This window comes from Armigeres subalbatus, chromosome 3 (genome assembly GCF_024139115.2).
Source record: "Armigeres subalbatus isolate Guangzhou_Male chromosome 3, GZ_Asu_2, whole genome shotgun sequence".
Classification (NCBI taxonomy): Eukaryota; Metazoa; Arthropoda; class Insecta; order Diptera; family Culicidae; genus Armigeres; species Armigeres subalbatus.
This window is the reverse complement of record NC_085141.1, coordinates 371,077,041-371,093,752: the sequence shown is the minus strand read 5'-3', so window position 1 is coordinate 371,093,752 and position 16,712 is coordinate 371,077,041. Positions and strand designations below refer to the sequence as shown.

The 16,712-nt window shown below is 41.0% G+C and overlaps 1 protein-coding gene across 4 annotated transcripts in view; it reads left to right on the top strand.

Moving 5' to 3' along the window:
• The window catches only part of LOC134226456 (atypical protein kinase C), a 576,984-nt gene that overhangs the window by 398,580 nt on the left and 161,692 nt on the right, over window positions 1-16,712 (top strand). For 2 of the 4 annotated variants that reach the window (XM_062707234.1, XM_062707233.1), the window contains exon 12: window positions 9,708-9,829. The exons of the other annotated variants lie outside the window; for them this stretch is intronic. In XM_062707234.1, the coding sequence (XP_062563218.1) occupies window positions 9,708-9,829 (122 nt within the window). The remainder of the gene's footprint in view (window positions 1-9,707; window positions 9,830-16,712) is intronic. 4 annotated transcript variants of the gene reach the window in all.

Below are 16,712 nucleotides of genomic sequence, written 5' to 3'. Positions count from 1 at the left end.
CAACTCTCTCCTCCTGCCGACAAATCCGCGCAGGCGTATTTCGCCGATGAGGAGGTGATGATCAGACACGATAGGGAAGATCCATAAAGTACGTCACTCAAAATTTGGCTATTTTCAACACCCCCACCCCCCGTCGTCACACTTTTTGTATTAAACCTCTAAAATTTTTGTATGAGTCGTCACGCTGTTCGGAACCCCCCCTCCCCCCTAGGAGCGTGACGTACTTTGTGGATGGCCCCATATCGGCACTTCGTTTATTCCGTACATCAAGATGGCTCCGTTTCCATTTTCGGCTGATTCAGATGTGATCGGATTGATTTTCTGTAAAGCCGTCAAGGCAGACCCACGTGACCTTGTGAACCGGTTGATGAGGGAAAAGCGATCCCCCGATCACCATGTCATTATTACCACAGAATTCTGCGAACAGTTCTCCGTTTTCGCTCATTTCTGCGAGACCATGGCGTCCCATAATGCGCTCATTGTTCGAGTTGTCGGATCCTATCTTCGCATTGAAGTCGCCCCCAATTTCAAGTTTATTGGGGGATAAGGAGTTTTTCGAAAGATGTCTGGAGATGCTTCCGTAAGAATTCCTGGAGGTAAACCTCCTGTGGAGCTTCCGGGAAAAATCTTCGAGGAATTTTCGAATTAATTCCTGGTGTAATTCCTTAAAAAACTGCGGAAATATTCCTGGCGGATCTCCCGGGGGAGTTTCTGAAAGCACATGCGGAATAATTACTTTTGGGAAGTTCCGGAGGAATTCCTGGTGGAACTTCTTGAGGAATTCCTTTGAAGAACTTCTTGAGGAATTCCTATGTAGAACTACCGGAGGAATTCCTTTGAGAAACTTCCTAAGGAACCTTTGGGGAACTTCCGGAGAAAATCTTTTGAGGGATTTCCGGAGGAATTCTCTTGAAAAATTTCCGGAGGAATACTTTTGAGGAACTATTGGAGGAATTCCTTTGAGGAACTTCTGAAGGAATTTCTTTGTGGAACACCAGGAAGAAATTCTGAAGGAGCTCCCGGAGGAATTTGTGGAGGAACTATCAGAGGATTTTCTGAAGGAACTTTCGAAGGATTTTCTTGAGGAACTTCTGTAGTATCTCCCGCAGGAACTTGGGGAGGAATTCTCGAAGGAACTTTCGGAGAAAGTCCTGGAGGAACTTCCGGAGGAATGCCTGGATGAACTAAGTCCAATTGCAAGGCATTATTAAGGTAACATGGGAAGCACTAACAATCATCAATCGTCATCATTTTTTCATCATTGAATACTTAACTTTTTTCTGCAACAAATATGATTTTGAAAAAGTATCACCGGCGGCGCGTGCTTACTCAAAATCTACATGCTGATACATTTTACAGTTACATCAAACAACTGAAAATCGAAATACGCCACTTCAAAGATGCGAGGTGATAATACTAGAGAGAGACGAAAGATAGGAAAAATAACACAGTGTTTAGTGCCTCCCCGAGTCACCTTGAACAAATAAGATATAATTTAGATCCTACTGATGCGCTAGCATCTGTGCTCTGAGCACTGTCAATTTTAAGAATTGGAAAACATGGTCTTAGGTATTTTATGTTTCAGAATCTTACTTTTGGCAGAGTTCGAATATTACGAACTAAATACGTCCGAAGATGCTAATTACTTTGTTCTGTATTGATATAAACAACAGGGAATCAATATTCGAGCAAAGCCAACAACACACCCTTTGTCGTCAACAGAGTTTGTTACTGACAAACGCACCTCGCAACAAGCCTTTATCAGCACACAATATGACAAAAATCATTTGCCTTGTATGCTTTGATATTTCGGAGAATACGATGCTAATTTTGTAATCATTGTTAGATTCTCGAATATTTCCATAAAAGTAGAAACTATGATAGTACAAAATCAGAATTTGCTGTAAAGCTCGATTCACTTAGTATTTGGCCGTTTCTTTCCAATTACTGCAGCGCCTCTGGTGGCCGTACCGAGAAGTAAAATACATCACATCGTTGCGGAAGGTTTGTTTAATCTATGGTGAACGTTTCATCAGTATTGATGCTCACGTTCAAAAGTTATCGAAAATGGAACGCGAGAGATGAAAACAAATTTCGCACCGAGTTTCGCACACTCACGTTGGAAATCCAACATGTTCAGGGGAAATGATTTCAAAGTATCTAAAATAACCGAAATTAACAGTAAAAACTGTCAAACGTTATCGAGAAACACTATTGCTGGATCGCGTAGAACAAAACAGTCGTAGAAGTGGAAGATACGATCAGAAACTACAAGTGAAAATCTGCAGAGCAGTTCGGAACCATTTTAGGATTTCCCTGCGTGATTTAGCGAAAAGGTACAGCACAGCTCAAATAATCTGTCGGTGCGAAGGTTTCATGTCGTATGATATCAGTAAGCATCCCAATAGGACCCTGAAACAGATCCTGGTTGCCAAACATCGCACAAGAATGCTGGTCAAGCAAGTTATGACGAAATACAATTGATGTATTTTGATGGGCGATGAAATTAATATTAAAATTGACTTTAAATTCCCGGGACACAAGTTTTACCTTGCCATACCGAAAGGTAATGCCTCAAGAAAATTCAAATATGTCTATGCAAGCAAGATTGCTCACCAATTGATGGTATGACAAAGCATCTGCAGTTGTGGAAAGAAAACTAAAGTTTTCATCACTGGAGTGACCATAAATGGGCAAATATACAAGAAGGAGTGTCTTCAGAAGCGATTTTTGCCATCCATTCAATCACACGACTGTCCGGTGTTGCTTTGGCCTGATTCAACAAGCTGCCATTACAGACGGGATGTAATGGAATGGTATGAACCGAATAATAATGACGTTATTGAAAAAACTATCAACCCACCAAAATGCCCAAATTTTCGTCCCAACGAAAAATATAAGGCAATTATCATAGGGAAACTTGAGAAATAATGCAATACAATCAGAAAACCGTATCATATGGAGAAGTGGTGTGAAAAAATGGCAGATTAAGTTGACCGTTCTACTGTGCAAAAAATAACGAGTGGTATTGAGAGAAAAGTCCGAGAATTCATCCGAAATGCCAATGAATAATTTTTCGATATTTTTTCCTTCAAAGTTTACTAAATTCCCTGTATAATAAAACTTGAAGCACCTTTTTATGTACTTTTTTGGCAAAGAAATGTCTAATTTCGTGCGGCCAAATACTAAGTGGATCAAGCTTTAGATATAATGCAAAATAACGGGATAAAAAGCTAGCAACAAAATTGTCTTCTATTTTGTTGCTGACAAAATTTTTCGGATCTTTGTTATAATGACTTGTTTTACAGTTCTAAACAATAAAAGAGATTTCATTGTACATCCATACTAAATTCTAGCTGTATACTTTCAATGAATCTTCCATGTCACTCCAGTTAACTTTCTGAAATCAGTATGGCGAAAGGCATCTAAGGTTCCATTTCTCAAAATTAAGCACCTTCATCGAAAAAATATTTGGTAAGCGTAGTAGCGGACACCTTCCTACATAACCGTTACCAAATAGTTTTTCAGGAAAAGTTCCTAATTTTGAGAAAACCAGCGTTAGATATCTTTCGTCTTACAAATTTCTGGCGGTTAACACATGCTGGCTATTTTCGCATATACGATAGCGCCTGGATGTGGAAGCGGCGGGTAGAAAATCAGCCACTGCTAATAATGCATTGGCGATTAAAGGTTGCATGAAGAAGAAGAAGTCGAAGGATGATACCTACCTGAAAAGAAAAAAATGCACGGGGAAGCATACGGGATTTTTTTAAAACTCTTTTCAAAAATTCTAGAAGCAAATTAATTAAAAACGGAAAGCAGTACGGTGTTGAAATTTTCTTATACTCTGTCAAGTGTAATATCATAAAATAAAAATTGAAATCGATAAATTGCGTTTATATTGCAGTAGAAAGAAAGTACTGCTAACCGTTTTCAATGAATGAATAATTGGCAGTGACTGATTTTCTACTCGCCGCTTCCACATCCAGGCCCTATCGTATATGCGCAAATAGTCAGCATGAGTTAACCGCCAGAAATTTTTATGGGGAAAGACATCTAACGTGGATTTTCTCAAAATTAGGAACTTTTTGTGAAAAACTATTTGGTACCGTTTATATAGGGAGGCGTCCGCTACTACGCCTACTTTTTTGATGAAGGTGCTTAATTTTAAGAAATCGAACCTTAGGTGCCTTTCGCCATACTGAATTCAGAAAGTTAACTGCTAGTATGCAGCTGTAAGCATGCTCAAAGTAGGCGATTCATTGCCTGCTTTCAGCGTGCTTACAGCGGCACACTAGGAGTTAACTTTTAGAAATCAGTGTGGCGAAAGACATCTAATGTTTAATATCTCGAAAATAAGTACCTTAATCAAAACAATATTTGGTAGGCGTAGTAGCGGACACGTTCCACATAATCGGTACCAAATATTTTTTCATGAAAAGTTCCTAATTTTGAGAAAACCCGCGTTAGATGTCTTTCGCCATACACATTTCCGGCGGTCAACTCATGCTGGCTATTTTGCGCATATACTATAGCGCCTGGATGTGGCTGCGGCGGGTAGAAAATCAGCCACTGTCAATAATTCATTAATTTTCTTCTAGAATGTTTGAGAAGTTTTTAAAAAAATCCCGTTTTTGCCATTCTCGTACAACAAAGTTGTACCGAAAGGCTATCATTTCACTCCGAATACGAACTTTTTATATATGTCTCGGAGACCCATAGTGTTATATACCAATCGACATGTCTGTCTGTCCGTGTGTATGTGTGTGCACAAAAGCTAAGAAAAACATTAGACAACTTATCATATAGTAATCTTTAACCGATTTTCTCGCAACAAGTTGCATTCGACAGAGGGCAAATCCTAGTTGATCACTATTGAATTTCGTAACGATCGACCGTTGCATTTAGAAGTTATTAAGAAAATGACACATCGAACTATATTAGCTCCATATTAGGTTGGTGACTTGGCTAACTGCGAGAAAGGCAGTATCACCACTGTGAATTAAGTTGGGTTTTTCATGACAAGTTATTAGACCAGGGAACCATTCATTCGTAGGCACGGTAAGCATAAAGCCGCATCACACCGAGAATTAGGGGTCACCTGTATGGTGGACTTTTACCACTGGAACAGGCAATCCGTAATGTTATTCTTAGCCAGATAACCAGCTGCCGACATCACACGGCCATCTAGGCTGTTCGTGGAGAGAAGTTGACATTGATTTTACGTCAACTCTCAATGTGCCCGAACAGCCCTAACGAACAGCCTTGTATGGTGAAAAACTAATGCGGGTCAAAAACTAATTCGGGTTTTCTCAACAGTAGGAACTTTCCACGGAAAACTGGTATCAGTTATGTAGGAAGGTGTCCGCTACTACGCCTACCAAATATTTTTTGATTAAGGTTCTTATTTTCGAGATATTAAACCTTAGATGCCTTTCGCCATACTGATTTCCAAAAGTTAACTCCTAGTGTGCCGCTGTAAGCACGCCCAAAGCAGGCGATTCATTGTTCGAAGCCTGCGAGTCAAATATGATTTGTGAGCATTAATTCTGCATACGGCACCGATGCGAAAAAAATTACGAGTGTTGCTATCGGCCCGACCACCGATAATTCGCCGCTCCACCATCGATGACCCCCACTGATGCCGCTACCCATGCCATCGCCACGCCGAATTTTCTGTAGCAATCGCGCCGACGATCACCGTCCAATAAATTTCACTTGATACTGCTACTGGCCGACCTCTCGATGATTTACCGCTAAATGGTAAGACTACCCACGTTTCAGTCGTACAACGTCCCAGTAGCGGTTCCATCCGCAGTCAGATTTTTATCGCAAGATTCAAACTATTGAGTGGTTGCTGATAATGATTGAAGAAGCACATTATTGAAAATAAATCGGTTCTTGTCAGGACCACTATTATATTCGAAAGAAAGTAAAAGGGCTGTACTGTGACTGTAGAAAATTCATGGCATCCAGTGAAATTTTCTCGCAAGACTTTGAGACTGAAATTTGATGGCATCAGTATAGGTCCAAGCGGTGGCCGTCGGCAGGTGACAAGAATTGAATATGATTGCGTCGAAAAGTTAAATTTTCTCGCAAGATTCTGACTTTGGTTTTATTGCTATTAGTGATTGGAAATGCGCATTATTGAAAATAAATTGGACTATAGAAAAGAGTTGATTGGTAACAGGAGAAAGTTGATCCAAGACGAATTTTCTTCAAAGTATAAAACATATTCGCTTGGCTATACGTAGAGTCTGTAGCGTTTACCAACCTACAATTATCATTACCTCAAAAGGTTTTTCGTAGTTCACGTCGGTCGGTCGTGTCTTGCACACAACCCTACTGATTTTTCTTTCGAATTTCTATCGCAGGAATTTCAAAAAAATATTTCGAGGAAACTCTGAATTTCTCGAAGTAATTCTACTGAATTTCCTGAAGAAATCCCAAAGTATGTTCTTTGGAAGTTCCCAAGAATTTGAATATTCCAGGAATATTTTATCAAGAAATTCTGATTTTCCTACGGAAAAGCTTCGTTATTTCCAAGGAAATTTTCCAAATTTTCATCGACAAATTCTTTGGGAATCGTAAGGAAATTTTTCCTCGAGAAAGTCATGGAAATTCCAAAGATTTTTCCGTGGAAATTCCGAGAAATTATTCATGGTAATTCGGATGAATCCAGTATAGGGGTCTCTGTCAGGAACATTCGAGAAACCTATTTTTTGTCAGAAAAGTAACTGATTAGGTATCTATTTTCAACTTGTGTTGCGACAGTTTGATTCATAGTTTTCGAGGTATTTCGGTCAGATTGTCCACTATAAATGATATTCCGATTCCAGTGAATTTTCTACAAAACATCATACTTTTTCGTAGTCGCTTTATCCATTTCGGGGAACATAATCAATCTGATGACACTGGGTGTGATAACATTGACCAGATTTCCTCATAAATATACATTTTCTCCATTTTGTATATGTTTTTTATCTCAACCATCGAAAAAAGGAAAAAAAAAAACTTGCACCCTGCAACTCGCATCATTCATCGCGATAATTGTTTTTCAATTAAATTTATGAAAATAATTACCTATAAATTACAATCGATGGTGCCGTCACCGGTGCAGAGTCCGCTGAGTCTGAGCCAGCGCGCGGTTTGGGTACCGCAGCAGCCGCAACGTGCGTCGCTGTAAGTGAAATTCGTCAGAACCACTCAATCATTCGTCGCCCGGCGGTCGATTTGGGCATCGGGCGGCGGCAGCGTCGCCATCATTCGTCGCATGGTGGACATGGATCGGCAAATTGGCATTGGTTTGGGGTGTGAGTTTTTGTGCGAAAAAAAATGGAGGGAAATTTTCCCGTTATCAGCAACCAACTACGCGTACGTGACAGTAATTATCAACGTCCATTCATTCGGTGGATAATTGATCACTTCCACGGCACGGAAGATCGTCGCTGGCCAGGTTTGGTCCCGTGTGACCGTTCATATATTTTCAGCCTTGCTTGTTTATTATAGTTGCTATGAAAGGCTGCAGTTTGTATCGAATTGCTAATTTCATAGTCTAACAATTGACCCTGGTTATCGATAATAAACCAATATTTGTCCGCGTGTACTTGCGCTTTGTTATTATGTAAATAATTTAAATGGATTTGGTTTTAATTCCGAGAAATATTGCATCTAACTTTGTTTGATTTGGTCGCAACGTATAAACATGTTGCGAAGTATAAATTGAATCAAACTAAAGTCAGTTCACAGTTTTTGCCAGATTTATATACACTGATTTCAAATGTACCCTCATTTTCTAATTAACCGAAGCAAAATACGATTATTTCCAGAGCTACTTATCTATCGAATTGCTAAATGCACATCACATTATCAGCACTAATGGTAGTAGGATGTCAATCTTCCTCGGCCGGCAGTATCCAATTGCCTAGCATTATCCTTCACATGTTGGCGACAGCCCAGCCCATCATGCTTCGTTTTAGTGGGACACTTGACAGCTTCTACATTCGCTGATAGCTGCTGCAGCCGCACCTCATCGGAACGGCGACATACCGGGACTGAAAATTAAGATAATGATAACGATGATGGCAAATGATGGCGCAAATAATCATTTCCAGATTGCGTCCTTCTCAACGTCGTCGTCGTCATCCCCGTCACTTGACTCTCGAAGGACCGTAGTCGAGGCCTCCGGTGAGACTCCCGAGGCGGGATAGATCCACCATGGATGACGATAGTCGGCAGAGAAGGAAACGATTAGTTTAGGCGCGGCGGCGGAGCCACCGTCGTTAGAAATTCTACTCTGCCACCATTTTGTTCGATGCCATCTAATGTGACTCGGAGTGCAATTAGATTTAATCTGCACGGGCAAACGTGGGCGAGTGGGAGGATCTCATTATTTTGGAATTATCAGCGATTATTTAATTTAAAATTGTGTTTATGATTTGTGTGATATTCAGAAATATTGTCGGTGATTAAACCAGAATTACTGCTTAGCTCAGCTTAGCTCGAACTACCATTACCATATATGTGGTTGCTTCCGCGTGATTGACCATTTTCAGTAAAATTGCATAATGAATCAACTGAAGGGGTGAATAGTTTGGTAATACATTCTCAATGTGGTAGTTCCAGTTACTGCAATATTCAAATGATCAGAACAGAATATAATAATATTTGGAGATTGTGTTTGCAGAAAACTAAATTAATGGGCAACGCTTCATTTTTAAAATATATTTTATCGAGAGTCTCGCCTCGTGGTCAAATGTTCATTGTTTCGAAATTATTTTCTTTATGAAAGCAATTAATAATTGAAAACAAATTATACACCCCTAATTATTTCATTTTGTAAAATTTTACGACTATCAGCACAATCGTATCCATGTTGACTTAGTTAATGACATTTCAGATAGTCTTCTAAGTGTTCAATTTTGTGTGTCCCACCAAATTAGTGCATTTTAAAGACTGATTTCCTGAATTTCTCTCAACCTGTTTATTTCTTAGAACTGTGAGTCAAATGTTTTGGGTCAGTGCCACTGATTTCTTTTGTACCAGAGATTGTTTTTCTTACGACCCAACCCATAATTCTTGGCGTCCCACTTTGGTGAAATTATTTCAACTCCATCGAAAATCGAGTTTAATAAACAAATTAAAGAAAATACCAACATTCTGTTTTGAGTGTTAACGTGACCTGTTGCGGGTTTTTCAACCCTTGTTCATGGATGTACGTGACTATTCGATTGACAATCGTTTCCAATTGAAAATTATTCCATGTTGCCGCTCATCTATTTATCACTTTTAGTTATTAATTATCCCATTTCCTTTTCACACTAAACACGAGCACTGCATCAGTAGTCCTAACTGCATTCATAATTAGTTTTTTGTTCTCACAATATTTCAAATAATGGTACAGCCAGTTATCAATAATCCTCATTATCATCCATTATAACAATAGTAGATTCTTCAAGTGGGATCCTTCACCCTCAACACAAACCAACCCCATGGCTGTAAATACGTCTCTGACAGTGCCTATTAGATTTAATATTTCTCGTTTTTTTAAAATTATTATCGCTATCAACTGGATTTGACTGTGACACCCGCGTGCGTTCTATCTCTCTCACATACACTCTAATCGTGCCATTTAACCGTTGTTGTGCGTCCCCTCTCGCAATCGGGTTCCGGCTTACTACCCACCCACCTACACGCGTAACACATAGCTCGCGCAAAAAGAGGTCTCTCCGCCGTACATTCCGTCGTTCGATGGGTGCGACCAGGACATCACCTGTCACTTTGATCCGCAGTTTACGCGGGAACCGCCCGAGCTGACCCCGGACGATCCGTAAGTTATGGTTGGCCAAATGGGGGCAGTCGGTGTTTTTTTTTGCAACGGATCCCCTTTCTTAAGCTTTGCCAGTCGATTTTTGATCTCTTGTTTTATTATATTTTGACTAAACTATGTTTGAAATACAACTCTTCAATAATTGCCATTTAAATTCTATTCGTGATTCTTTTTCAATCCCAACTGAGATTCTGTTCAACGATTATCTTAGATTTTGATCAAATCTCATTTGTGATTCTGATCGAATTTCATCGACATTCTGGTTGAATCTCTGCTGTGATCGTTTTCAAAACCTGATCGGGATCTAACTGGGACTCCTTCCGAATCCTGGATGGGATTCTGTCCGAATCCCGAATGGGATTCTGTTCGAATCCCGAATGGGATTCTGTTCGAATCCCGAATGGGATTCTGTTCGAATCCCGAATGGGATTCTGTTCGAATCCCGAATGGGATTCTGTTCGAATCCCGAATAGGATTCTGTTCGAATCCCGAATAGGATTCTGTTCGAATCCCAAATAGGATTCTGTTCGAATCCCGAATGGGATTCTGATCGAATCCCGAATGGGCTTCTGTTCGAATCCCGAATGAGCTTCTGTTCGAATCCCGAATGGGATTCTGTTCGAATCCCGAATGGGATTCTGTTCGAATCCCGAATGGGATTCTGTTTGAATCCCGAATGGGATTCTGTTCGAATCCCGAACGGGATTCTGTTCGAATCCCGAACGGGATTCTGTTCGAATCCCGAACGGGATTCTGTTCGAATCTCGAATGGGATACTGTTCGAATCCCGAATGGGATTCTGTTCGAATCCCGAATGGAATTCTGTTCGAATCCTGAATGGGATTCTGTTCGAATCCCGAATGGGATTCTGTTCGAATCCCGAATGGGATTCTGTTCGAATCCCGTATGGGATTCTGTTCGAATCCCGAATGGGATTCTGTTCGAATCCCGAATGGGATTCTTTTCGAATCCCGAATGGGATTCTGTTCGAATTGCGAATGGGATGCTGTTCGAATCGCGAATGGGATTCTGTTCGAATCCCGAATGGGATTCTGTTCGAATCCCGAATGGGATTCTGTTCGAATCCCGAATAGGATTCTGTTCGAATCCCGAATGGGATTCTCTTCGAATCCCGAGTGAGATTCTGTTCGAATCCCGAGTGGGATTCTGTTCGAATCCCGAGTGGGATTCTGCTCGAATCCTGACTGGGATTCTGTTCGAAATCCGAACAGGATTCTGTTCGAATCCCGAATGGGGTTCTATTCGAATCCCGAATGGGGCTCTGTTCGAATCTCAAATGGGATTCTGTTCGAATCCCGAATGGAATTCTGTTCGAATCCCGAATGCGATTCAGTTCGAATCTCGAATGGGATTCAGTTCGAATCTCGAATGGGATTCAGTTCGAATCCCGAATGGGATTCTGTTCGAATCCCGATTGGGATTCTGTTCGAATCCCGAATGGGATTCTGTTAGAATCCCGATTGAGATTCTATTCGAATCCCGAATGGGATTCTGTTCGAATCCCGAACGGGATTCTGTTCGAATCCCGAACGGGGTTCTGTTCGAATCCCGAACGGGATTCTGTTCGAATCCCGAACGGGATTCTGTTCGAATCCCGAACGGGATTCTGTTCGAATCCCGAATGGGATTCTGTTCGAATCCCGATTGGGTTTGTATTCGAATCAGGATCGGGATTCTGTTTGAATCCCGATTGAGATTCTATTCGAATCCCGATTGGAATTCTGCTCGAATCCCGATTGGAATTCTGCTCGAATTCCGAATGGGATTCTGTTCGAATTCCGAATGGGACTCTGTTCAAATCCCGAATGGGATTCTGTTCGAATCCCGAATGGGATTCTGTTCGAATCCCAAATAGGATTCTTTTCGAATCCCGAATGGGATTCTGTTCGAATCCCGAATGGGATTCTGTTCGAAACACGGATGGGATTCTGTTCGAATTCCGAATGGGATTTTGTTCGAATCCCGAATGCGATTCTGTTCGAATCACTGATGGGATTCTGTTGGAATCTCGAGTGGGATTCTGTCCGAATCCCAAATGGGATTCTATTCCAATCCCGAATAGGATTCTGTTCGAATCCCGAATGGGATTCTGTTCGAATCCCGAATGGGATTCTGTTCGAATCCCGAATGGGATTCTGTTCGAATCCCGAATGGGATTCTGTTCGAATCCCGAATGGGATTCTGTTCGAATCCCGAATGGGATTCTGTTCGAATCCCGAATGGGATTATGTTCGAATCCTGAATGGGATTCTGTTCGAATCCCGAATGGGATTCTGTTCGAATCCCGAATGGGATTCTGTTCGAATCCGAATGGGATTCTGTTCGAATCCCTAATGCGATTCTGTTCGAATCCCAAATGGGATTCTGTTCGAATCCCGAATGGGATTCTGTTCGAATCCCGAATGGGATTCTGTTCGAATCCCGAATGGGATTCTGTTCGAATCCCGAATGGGATTCTGTTCGAATCCCGAATGGGATTCTGTTTGAATCCCGAATGGGATTCTGTTCGAATCCCGAATGGGATTCTGTTCGAATCCCGAATGGGATTCTGTTCGAATCCCGAATGGGATTCTGTTCGAATCCCGAATGGGATTCTGTTCGAATCCCGAATGGGATTCTGTTCGAATCCCGAATGGGATTCTGTTCGAATCCCGAATGGGATTCTGTTCGAATTCCGAATGGGATTCTGTTCGAATCCCGAATGGGATTCTGTTCGAATCCCGAATGGGATTCTGTTCGAATCCCGAATGGGATTCTGTTCGAATCCCGAATGGGATTCTGATTCCCGAATGGGATTCTGTTTGAATCTCGGATGGGATTCTGTTCGAATCTCGAATGGGATTCTGTTTGAATCCCGAATGGAATTCTGTTCGAATCCCGAATTTGATTCTGCCCTTTTCCAGAATGGGATTCTGTCTGAATCCTGAATGAAATTCTGTTCGAATCCCGAATGGGATTTTGTTCGAAGACGAGATTTCCTTCAAATCCTGGATGAGATATCTTCCGAATCCCAGATGAGAGTCCTTTCGAAGCCCGGATCAACAATTCCCATATTGCAGTCCCTCCGATACTCAGATGGGATTCCTTTTGAATTTTTGTTTGGATGTTCCTATCTCATTTTGCTTACTTATCAACATTTGATATTATTGAGCTATTTTCGTCTACTCGGGAGTCTGTTCACCCAACCGGCGGTTGTTAGATTTTCAAACAATTCTGTATAAGAATCTACCAAAACCTGTATAAGAATTGGGCATATGCGAAATTGTTAGATTCTTATACAAAAAATGTAAAAAAACCTTGCAAAATTGTTAGATTCTTATACAAAAAATGTAAGAAAACCTTGCAAAATTGTTAGATTCTTATACAATATTTGTATAAGAATCTAACAATTTCGCATATGCCCAATTCTTATACAGGTTTTGGTAGATTCTTATACAGAATTGTTTGAAAATCTAACAACCGCCGGTTGGGTGTTCCAACCATTTTCTTTCGGGTATCATAGATAAAGTATTCTGTTCTGATTCGGGACTAATTTTTTGGAAATCCATTTGGAAATATAATTATGTTTTTAATCCATATGAGATTTTTTTCCGAATTCAGACATATTTATTCGCGTTAGATTTTCTATTTGATTCGCGAAAAGGATAAGGATGACGATAGATTCAAACCAATCAGATTAAATCTAATCGAATAAATTCTTTTTACAATCCCCGAAAGAATTCCATTCGTCCTTTTCCGATTCAAAGCATTTGAGATTTGTAGTCGATGAACCTCGCCAGTTCACAATGCAATGCGAGCACAGTCATAAACACTCGCCGGGCTCGAGCGATTCGGTCCTTATCGTCGTTCAGTTGTACGTAAGTGCCGCTTTACTGCTTCAATAGTTGTGTAGTGCAGTTTGTCTGTTGTTGTCCCGTGTTTTGTAGTACATAGTCTAACTTTAGGCGCAGCACCATCGAACCGACCGACGCGGCGACCACCGTGAGGAAAAACTATTTCTGTACGGAGAAAATCGAACCACTTCCGGACCGGAATACAGAGTAGGTACGTACGGCTGAAAGTCAATGAGCGCGCCTGCACTGCTACCGACGACATCGTAAAGAAGCTGTAAGCAGTGCTGTAAGTAGTTTGCCGAACATAATTTTCTTATGGTTTTTGTGTTATGTTCGGTTTGCGAACCCGAGTAAAAATTGGTTCTTATTTTTTGTCCATTTGAAATTGTATCAACATCAAGCGGTTGTAGAGCTTAAGTTTTCTACATCGTATCAACGCTCAAAAATTTCGCAACAATACATTTCAAATCGGCTTTTTGCTCGGTGCAGTCAAATATGCACACCGCTTTGCACTCTGCTTATTTTAATTCTTAATTCAGACATAAATATTAGCTGATACTTGGGAATAGTTTTGGTGTGTACTGTGGAAGCGTTCCCTCTTTCCGCCTCCATCCAGGGAGAATACCCAGCCTAAAAGGTGAGAAAAGTTGTCCCTTGTGCAGGAGGAGCATTGCATTGATTGGATCGTCGCCGTCGTCGCTCGTATCGTCTACTTTTGTTGGCGCCGAGTGTTGGTGTCGAAAACGACGAATTTCGACGAACTACTTGTGTAGAGAAAGTTTGGTTATCCATTTAATTTTTAATGTTTGTTTGGAAAAGTTGGGTCTCTTGAAGGCCTGCTACTTCACTTCAATACAAATTGCCCGGGTTAAATGAAGGTAGAGATTGTTTTACGGCTGTTAGTAATAGTATGAATCTGATTTTTAAAGCTATGGCTTGAACTAAGTTTAAACTAAAAAAAAAATGCATTTCAATAACACATGAAATTAAATTCTCGTGCTGATCACGAGCTAAAAAGCTTTATGCGTTTTTAATAAATTTCGTGGAACGCATCCGAAGAAGCACTCACCTGGATCTAATGGAAGGCTTTTCTCTGTTCGAAACACATTCCGCTCTTCGATTTTCCACGAAGGCATCCACACCAAATGGCCAGCTTCAACTTCTCTATAGCGTAGCAAACATAGATCTAGAGTTTCGTGTCTTTAACTTCACCAGTCAGTACGCCACTGGGCACGTTATGGATACGAATACGAGAAATTTCTCTTTGTGGGCTGACTGCTGGTAGATCGATACAAAATCCTTTGAACTCGGTTGCATTTATGCTTGGCGTGTATTTACGCAGCACAAAGCAAACTACAGCTTAGGGAGAAAAAAACAGAGTTGCTGGCTTCTCTCCACATTTTCAAAGGAGTGTGATTTTCTGTAAGTGATGCATCTATTTGGACCGTGAAAACAACCAAAGACTATGATGCAGATGTATTTTCAGCAGAAATTGAGATCAATTGACACGATACAGTGTTGCTTACAAAGAACGATCCTTATTGCGAGTTTCCTTAGTTAAAAAAATATCAGGATTAAGGGAAATTCGTCATTTTTTTTAGGAAAAATCTGTTTTTCAGGAGAATTTCTCCCAGATTTCTTTTTTTTTACTTTTCAGATGAAGTTTATATTTCTCCGAGAAATTCTTTCGAATTGCTCGCGAAATGCTTTTAGATTTTCCCGAATTTTCCAGGGACATTTTTTCGAATTTCCCGATTTTTTTTCTAATTTCCCGCGGAATGTTTTTTTCCGAATTCCCGAGGATTCCGAGCCTCTTGGAGCCACTTGAAAGGAGGTTTCCGAGCCTCTTGAAAGGAGGCTTCCAAGCCTCTTGGAAGGAGCCTTCCGAGCCTCTTAAAAGGAGGCTTTCGAGCCTCTTGAAAGAAGGCTTTCGAGCCCCTTAAAGGAGGCTTTCAAGCCTTTTAAAAGGAGGCTTTCGAGCCTCTTGAAAAGAGGCTTCCGAGCCTCTTGAAAGGAGGCTTTCGTGTCTCTTAAAAGAAGGCTTTCGAGCCTCTTGAAAGGAGGCTTTCGAGTCTCTTTAAAGGAGGCTTACGAGTTTCTTGGAAGGAGGATTCCGAGCCTCTTGAAAGGAGGCTCTTGAAAGGAAGCTTCTAAACCTTTCAAAAGAAGCTTTCTAGCCTCTTGAAGGGAGGCTTTCCAGTCTCTTGAAAGGAGGCTTTCGAGTCTCTTGAAAGAATACTTTCAACCGTCATGAACGAAGACTTCCGAGCCGCTTGACAGGAGGGTTACGAGGCTTTTGAGAGGAAGCTTTTAAACCTTCCAAAGATGGCTTTCGAGTCTCTTGATAGAATGATTCCGAGCCTCTTGAAAGGAGGCTTACGAGGATCTTGAAAGCAGGCTATCGAGCCTCTTAAAAGGAGGCTTCTGAGCCACATGAAAGGAGGCTTCTGAGCCACATGAAAGGAGGCTTCTGAGCCTCTTGAAAGGAAGCTTCTTAGCCTCTTGAAAGGAGGCTTCCGAGCCTCTTGAAAGGAGGCTTCAGTTCCCCTTGAAAGGAGGCTTCTGAGCCTCTTAAAAGGAAGCTTCCGAGCTTCTTGAAAGGAGCCTTCCGAGCCTCTTGAAAGGAGGCATCTGATGTTCCTGAAAGGAGGCATCCGAGCCTCTTGGAAGGAGCCTTCTGAGCCTCTCAAAAGAAGGGTTTCGAGCCTCTTGAAAGAAGGCTTTCGAGCCCCTTAAAAAAGGCTCCCCAAGTAGCACACACAACATCTTCCTAAAAGCACAATGTTTCTATTCAGTTTCATTAAAGGCATTGGAAAAACATCAAAGCACGAAAAAGTTGCATCACTATGTCAAAAACGTTCGAATTGTGATCAATGTTTCATTAAAATTGCAATGCAGTACTTGTTTGACATTTGGAAATAAACAACCAAAGAATAGTTCACTTCATGTTGCAAACACGAAACAAAATCATTAAGTTGCATATTTCTTACCATGTTACTTCAATGCGTCTTTCAAAATTGAATTGTTTG